Source organism: Charadrius vociferus, unplaced genomic scaffold, assembly GCF_000708025.1.
Source record: "Charadrius vociferus isolate BGI_N301 unplaced genomic scaffold, ASM70802v2 scaffold88, whole genome shotgun sequence".
Classification (NCBI taxonomy): Eukaryota; Metazoa; Chordata; class Aves; order Charadriiformes; family Charadriidae; genus Charadrius; species Charadrius vociferus.
Window position 1 is genome coordinate 3,200,212 of NW_009649619.1, and position 8,478 is coordinate 3,208,689.

The following is an 8,478-nucleotide window of genomic DNA, read 5'->3' on the forward strand; positions in this document are numbered from 1 at the left end:
GAAAGAGTGGCAGAAACAACATGTGATGAACTGACTGCAACCCCCATTCCCCGTCCCCCTGCACTGCCTGGGGGAGGAGGTAGAGACTTCAGGAGTGAAGTTGAGCCCAGGAAGAAGGGAGGGGCAGGGGGAAGGTGTTTTTAAGATTTAGTTTTTATTTTTCATTATCCTCCTCTGATTTGATTGACAATAGATCAAATTAATTTTCCTCAAGTTGAGTCTGTTTTGCCCATGATGGTAACTGCTGAATGACCTCTCCCTGTCCTTCTTCTCCCACGAGCCTTTCATTGTATTTTCTCTCCCTTGTCCAGTTGAGGAGGGAGAGCAACAGAGAGCCTTTGGTGGGCACCTGGCACCCAGTCAGGGTCAACCCACCACACTCCTTAACAACGTTGACAGCATAAATATAGATAATATTCTCTGCGGAGCAGAAGGACCCTCAGAAGCTCCCTGCTTGTTCAATACCTGTAAAACTCACCACCAGGTTGCATGACATAAGAGAATAGATGAATAAAATATGGGTGTGTGGTGTGCAAGTACAGACAAAAAGTGAGCAACTCCTGTTTTCAAAACAGAGCAGAACGCAGATGTTAAAGGGAAGAATATTAAAGGCCAGGTTATAGACAGAGCAGATAGAGCACCTGGAACTTCAAAGCCGATCACCTAGTTTGACCTTAATCCTCACATTCTCATGATGACATCACGTGGTGACCAAGATTACCTGTTGCCCATTCAAAAGGCAGTGAGGACAGCCTTTGTTGTCTGGAATTCAATGTGCCTGAAAAGATTCAGGTTAAAAAGCTCAATCTAGTGAGTACCACCGTTCCTGTAACACAGGCAAAACCACTAGAGACTACACTAGAATAGAATTTGGACAGATGGCTTTATTTTGTTGGATGAGAAAAGTTGAGAAGTGGTTAAACATCCTACTTTGAGCAGGGTCTAAATGCGCCTGTTCCACTGTGCTCCCCCCAGGCTGAAGGACAGCATTTGTTTGAGTTAGCAGTTGTGCTACCAGAACGGGTAACAAAAGTTCATGCTTTGAAGTGCTGAGAAGCCTCCTGCTTCAAAATTAAGTCTGGTTCCATGGCAACAAACAGTGAGAGGTCCACAAAAGCTTCAGCACCTCAAACATGACTGATGACTGGAGTTCTGCTGTACAGTACTTAACTTTCACCTAAGAATAAAAACCTATGCAGGCTTCAGCAAGTTTAGTAGATCTAAATAAACTTCTTCTCTTAAGCTTTGCAAATAAGGCAGCCTTTCAAAGAATGATGTTTGCCAATTCTCTAAGTACTTTATCAGTCTATTCATATCAGCCTATTCATCTCATGCAAAAAAAAAAATACATGAGGAAAAAGATTAGCTGAAGCAATCACATGTTCAGAACAGGTTAGATACTGCCAACTCTGCTTGATGTCTAAAGCTTATTTCTAGAACCATTTCTTAGAAACATATCATACTTCAGACATTACATCCTAAAAATATGAGACATTATGAAGGCCTGAAAGAAATAAAAAACAAAAAACACCAACAAACAACCCAAACCCAAGAAAGCAGACTAGGCCTTTTCCTCATTGTTGTGGTTTGGCCTCAGCCAGCAACAAAGAACCACGCAGCCGCTCGCGCAACTCCCACAGCTGTGGAAAAAGAAATCGACAGGGCAAAACTCGTGGGTTAAAATAATGCAATTTCACAGAACAGCAAAAGGAAAGATGAAAACGCAATTACAGTACCGCCGCGCAGCGCACCGACCGGACCGGCCCCGCCGCAGCCCACCCCCGAGTGGCGACTGCTCCCCTCGCCCCGGCAGCGCCTCTTATAGCCCGGGCGTGGGGCACGTGGGGTGGAACGCCCGCCCCCTGCCGGCTCGGGGGGAAATTAACCCCATCCCTGCCGGAACCAGGACTGCTTTCACTGGGTATCTGCATTTCAAATACCTTATTGTTCATGCAAGGGCCACGTTTAAAAGAAGTCGTGTAACTGCTTTGAGTGGCCAATGCTTTCATTTCGACAACTGCCCGACAAAATGTAAGATTTCTCACTCCATACAAAAATGAAGGGGAAAAAGGTATTAACAAAGCTGGAACTGAGATTTGGAAAAATCATGGTAGTCATGCAAGCATTGGCAAGTATTTGTATTTTACACTTCAAAGACTTACACTGAAACACTCCATCACTACTAGACCACTTACAAATCCTTAGATGTCAAAGCTCTTCAATACAAGTATGGATCCTACCTACATTTACCTATTTATGGGACATGAGATTAAGGACCTTGGCCAAAATCTCAAAAGGCATCACTGGTGAAGCCAGGAGGAAAACCCTTGTTCAGAGGAAAAAAAGCTTGTTCAGAACTGCTTTTACTGTAATGTAGAAGGAATGTTTTAAGAAGATTTAAGATGTTTCCATATATCATAAAGATAATACAGAGAAGGATTCAGAGCCTTAGTCCCTAGAAATATTTGCCGACTTACTCAGAACAGAAAAAAGTATGCTGTTTATACCAATTTAAATTAAAATAGCAAGCTATTACCTCTTTCAAAGTAAAACATCGTACAAGACCTTTCTCCTATGATCTTACCTTATCTCACTGTTAAAATACAAATATATTTTACAGAAACATTACCTGGCAAAGAAGCTCGTAAAAGGTCCCAATATTTTTCGTTTACTGTCCACGTCTGTCTCTTGACGACACTCCTGCTGGCTCTGATCATTGGTCTCTTTAGTGGAATTCAGAGTAACATCCGAGAAGTGCGTCTCGTCAGTCTCAAGATTCACAATTGCACTTGAACTGCTTGTGACCACAAAGTCCAAAATGTCTTCATTGCTAACTGATAAAGTTGTTGACAGTTCTGTGCTAAGACTAGAAACACTACAGACAGAGATATCATCACTTCGATTCAGAGTTTTTGAGGTTGGACTATAAAGTTTGACAGTGTCATACCCAGTTCTTGGGAAAGTAGAGGATTTTCGCACAGCATGGTCATGTTCAGAAGTCAGAGAATGTGGAGGCACATAAGAAGGCAGTGTGCATGCGCTCTGAAAAGCCCTGTCAGGCACAATTTCAGGTTCTGACTGCTTTCTCCTCACATTTAACACACTGCAGTGAACTGGCTCTGGATTTCCTATTTCTAGAGTTGGAATACCAGAATCCACTGATTTAAGGCTATGACAATCTTCTGAAGCATTGGACAGCTGTCCAGGCTCATACTCAGGCAATGAGAGTGATCTCGGGGTCCCAGAGTTGAAGTCTTGAAAGCCCTGGATACTGCTGCCCACTCTTGCGTCCAGAATTCCCCTGAAGCTCAAACCATTTAAGGAGTTGGATAAATTTACATCAGTTGTCTTGGCCCAACTGGTAACTGTTTAAAAAGAAAGACAAGAGAAGATTATGAGTTTGCAGGAAGGTTGTGGTTTGTTCTTGGCTGTTTGTTGGTGTGTTGTTGTTTTTTTTCTAAATACACTCAGTCCTGTCGTAATTTAGGCTTTTAATTAAGAGTTATTCATCTTCTCTTGCACACAATTACTACCCCTTCCCCTTGCTTGAACAAGCAGGACAACGGCAATTTAAATTAGGCTTCCAGAAAATGTCAAGCATGAAAGCCTTTTCATAAGCAGTTTGTGTGCCAGTGTTTGCTTTGTATACACTTCCTGAGAATGAAATTGCATACTATAAAAACTGCAGAACTTTAATGTTCCATGTCAATATTAAGAGAAATATTTGAAATGTATTCTTATACAGTCACAACTACATATTTACTGATGTTGGGGGGCTACAAAACTTGTTTCCATACCCTTAGACCAAAATTCTGAAGTGTTCATTTAAATAGAATTTTTTAGCATTCTTCTGGAAACCATAAAACCAATAATAAATTTGTCACTGAAACAGAATGCATAATATATTAGTTTTGCATTAAGCAAGAGATACAATATCTGAATAGCTATAAAACTATCCATGTAGTCAACATTTTGACAATACACATGATGCACTTCATCGATGCATGTACAGGAAAACTGACACTTGCGAATATATTGTATTTGCCGCACTCCGGGATTGCTGTCAGGTATTTGCAAGATATATTCACACTGTCTCCTCAGGGGCTGCCAGCAGGTCAGTTAATCCAGTCAATGCCCCACTTCCAGTCGAAATCTGAGTGACCCTCAAAGAGGGGGCAGTCAAGAACGAGCTGTGGCTTAGATGCACTGCACTCGTGAACAACTGCAGCCGTTCAAAACCTGGTACACTGTCAGGACTGCTGCCCTGGCTCCCACAACTGCTACTGACCCTTTAAACCACTACCTGATTATTATCATGACACCACATACCTCTTCTTTCTATATGAATAGTTAAATTATCTACAGCTCTGCAGAAGTTTGCAATGTAATTACTCTGCAGCAGTTGGCAGAACAAATATGCACATATTGCTTTGGCTTCTTCACTCTGAAACACTGTGCTAACTGTGAAGAAGTGAAGAATACTCCTCCCATCTTGCAAACAGCTTGCTTTCTAGATGGATTTTTCTCCAGTTCCTGAAGCCTGGACTCCTGCTTCTGGTCTCCTATTGCTCTCAAGCATAGCACTTAAAGGTGCTGGTTGTCATCTAGGAGGTCCTCCCCACAGTCTACTTTTAAAAACAAAAAACCAAACACACACACCCCACACCCCACCCCCCCAAAAAAAAAAACAACAACAAAACAAAACCCACCAAAACAAAACCCAAACATCTCACTTGGGAAAAACAGTTCCAAAACACTGGCTAATGGCACCTAAGCCCTGCCAAACACCAGGGTTTGACACACCATCCATTCTTTGATATAAGCACATCAATACACTTTGGCTTTGTGATACTGACAGGCAGTCGGTGACAGAAAACACATTTCAAACATATTCCAAACATATTTCAAACCGTAATGATGTTTTCCACAAGCTTTCAGTCACATGAAAAGTTCATGAATCCAAACCTACTTCATATGCTATGCCTACTCTTTAGCTTAGTACACAAACGCTATTCAGTAGCTGATCCACACTCCAGCTCAATCCACTCCTAAGAATAAGGAAAAGTCAAATAGAAACAACCCTGAAGATTTCATCTTTGAGACCTTTTCAGAAGTTTAACAGCCAACTATATACTACCCATCCAAATCAATCAACGCATCAATTGCCTAATGCTTTGGATTTCAAATTTATTGACTAAAAAGCTTGTGAAGACGTAAACTTTTCTTACAGAGTTGCTATAGCAACTTTTCTTTTTTCCCACTACCATGGTTTGAAAAGTTTACATCCCCTGCAATTTAAAGAAGTGATGTCTTGAGATAGCTAGCATACCAGCTCCACACATTATGAACCTCTCTGTTCACTAAATTAAAACTGCAAGGGCCAGCAAAAAAAGAAAAAAACCTAAACAAAAACCCCTAAACAACAATCTTTGAAAACAAGCAACAAACTGTTCTACTTTACGAAGTCACCTGTGATAGTCAAAGTGTACAAATATGACATAACATGGAGCATTAGATAAAATTACTGTTGCATATACTTGGATCTCCTGCTCTTAGACCTTCCTGCTTGGATTCATTTATTTTTCTAACATGTCTGTTTTCTCTTCTCTGTGCTCACCCACCACTTCATACATGTTATATTGCTCTTTAAATTAGTCCACCCTGCCCCAATGTTTCTCTAAAGCATATACACACACACTATGGAACTGTATAAGCAAGGATGCAAGTGTTTGCTTTATCACAATTCAATCTTATTAACGCATCCAGAAAGCACAGTCCAGAAGAAAAAAAAGTACAGAAATGTAGTCAGCCAAGAGAAACTTTGATGTTGTTTGGATAATAGCACAAGCATGTTCCCATAACAAATTCCTCCAGTGACTACTGCCTTGACTTCTGCTCAATGATTTTCTCAAGTAGCAGCCAGTCCTTAGTTTAATTGTATGACTCTTCTCGATTAAGCTTCTCTGTAAGCATTCACGTGGCCTTGGAAGAGACAGTAAATACAGCAGCTCAAGAGCCCAAACAATTCTGTACACAAGAGAGTTCAAAGAGAAGAGAAAACACATTTCTACATGGGGTACTGAAGCTATTTTAACTTGCACTGGTATTTTTTTAAGCAAGAAATTTAACAGGAAGAGATCCTTTAAATGGGCAACCAGCAATGCAGAAGTATATAACAGCTACAGCTTGCTGGAGCAAATTATGCAATAACGAGCTACAAAGGTTTTACACAGTTCAGCGAAACTGTGGGAAGCTTTGAAGTATACCCATCAAGGGCTTTAAATGAAAACTTGAGATGTAATCAGCTGTCAAAAACATACATGAGAACTCCTTGATTCATTTTGCATTAGGTTGTTGTAGGATTGTTTTTAAGTATGTAGTGAAGTGATACTTACACTCTTTATTTTTGCTGCCTCACTGTTAAGTGCAAAATCTGACAACTGATGTCAAACATTAAGTGTCATATGCTCCAATACTAACTTCTTTCCATAAATAATTTAATAATGCAACATTATTGTAACATCATCATAATAAATATAACATTATTAAAGTATTAGCAGTATAAACTACTGAGAAAGAATAAGGAATTTTGTCTGCACAACACTCATCATCCCCATGGTTTATTCAGATGATAATATATTTAATTATTTGCTATTTCACATTTGCAATTGTTTGATATTTGCAAATATGCTATGTCTTATAGGAACCAGGACCTAATGAGTGCGAATATCCCAGAAGAGATAACAAGGGAAAAAGAAATAGGAAAAATACAGCAGAGGTCACAAGTGACAATAAGAAGGTAGGGAGGTATTATTTACTCATTAACTCTTCCAGCATAAATGCTCTGGGGCACCAAATAAAGATAGTTTTGTAGCCAGGTTCAAAATTAATATCAGGATGTAGCTGATGCAAATGGAAGCTGAACTGCATAACTCCTTGCCACAGTACACTGTAGATGCTAGAAGCATCCATGCAAGCTCAGGGAAGAAAAAAAAAAATATCACAGTATTTCTAAACAAAAGAACTCAGGAAGTCGCTGAACTGCAAGCATCAGAACTTCAAGGAAGTACATTAGTCCTGCTTTTAGGCCTTCTCCCAGGTAAATTGTTCTGTCTGGCAGGTAGTTTTGGTCCATCCCAGTACAGCTGTCTGTATGGCCTTACATTCCCCAGATTCTGATCAGGGTTTGCAAGAAGGTTTTGACAATAACCAGAGGCTCTAAAACATATTTTTCACTTTACATATTACCCAACCACACAGAGTGAACAAGTCATACTTGTTTATAATTTCTGAGATCTAGAATAAAATGTCTTTTTAACCCATTTTAAAGTAAAATTTAAAGAAAGTTTAACAGCAATGCCAAAAGGTGAGAGTAAAATGATGATCAGAAAGATGCCAACTCAAGTCACTTTTTTACAAGTTTGCTGTGACTTGCAATGCAATTTAGGCAATGAACTTGCCCAGAAGGATGGTTAAAACATCTACAAAACAGGCTTTATATTGTCTTGCTTACAGGAATGAGAAGAATGGTTTACGTATATTCCTCATTTCTCAAAGAGTTAACACCTCAATTTTTATCACCTTGTCTCTTCAAGGCTTATCTCTGCCACCATTTTTTAAAAAAAGATTTTAAGAGGAAGGAATTGCCTCAAAGTTGCAATTGGGTTTTTTTCTTCTTAATGGAAAAACATACCAAAAAAAGTAAAGAGTTTAAACCCTCTATGCGTTCGACAACATTTTTACTGAACATACCAAGAAACATGTCGCTGTCAAGTGCAACTGCAGGTGACCTCAGTGCACAACAGCATAAAAACCAGCTTTGTTTATTAAACATTTCTTGGTTCAGATTGTTTATGTTCACGTTCCAACAGCCACAGCATTGCCGACAGTGAGGAATTCCTGAGCCTACAAAACAGCCTAGCTTTCCACACAGCATGAGAGAATGAGACACAGCCATTGAGACTACATACGTACACACTGCCAAAGCTTTAAGAGCAAAAAGAAATTAATTAAAAAAAAAAAAAAATTCTATAAGTCTTTTATCTAACTCCCAGCCGGCGTCCTTCCCAGAGTGTGAGCTTTACAAACCTGACTTCTGAGCGGAGCACTCAGAGAGCGATCATAAGTAAACCATTCACCGCTTTTCCACTTTTTTGCTACGTCAGGCAGGCAATATAAATGAGTCACAGTGTTCTTCTAAAGCCTCTGCTACAGATGCAGTTTACAGGGCTTTTTTTTTTTTTTCTCCCCCCCAATATTACTGAAAAATCTGAAGCCGCATCAACATTAGCGGCAGCATCACAAGAACTTGGGCTAACGTGAGCTGTAGTTTTGTTTGGTCTTTGGGAATCGCCTAGGAGACTTGGATTAGAAAGAGAGGCGGGAGGGGGAGAGACGATGAAAGTTGCCGCCTTTTCACGGGCTTTCAGGCAGACCCGACGCTGCACAGGTTTGCCCCGTGACCGGCGGCCTTCATTT

The 8,478-nt window shown here is 40.2% G+C and overlaps 1 protein-coding gene across 1 annotated transcript in view; it reads right to left on the reverse strand.

Moving 5' to 3' along the window:
• Positions 1 to 8,478, reverse strand: part of TBC1D14 (TBC1 domain family, member 14) — a 76,754-nt gene that overhangs the window by 62,009 nt on the left and 6,267 nt on the right. The window contains exon 2 of the mRNA XM_009890553.1: positions 2,630 to 3,365. Within this exon, the coding sequence (XP_009888855.1) occupies positions 2,630 to 3,365 (736 nt within the window). The remainder of the gene's footprint in view (positions 1 to 2,629; positions 3,366 to 8,478) is intronic.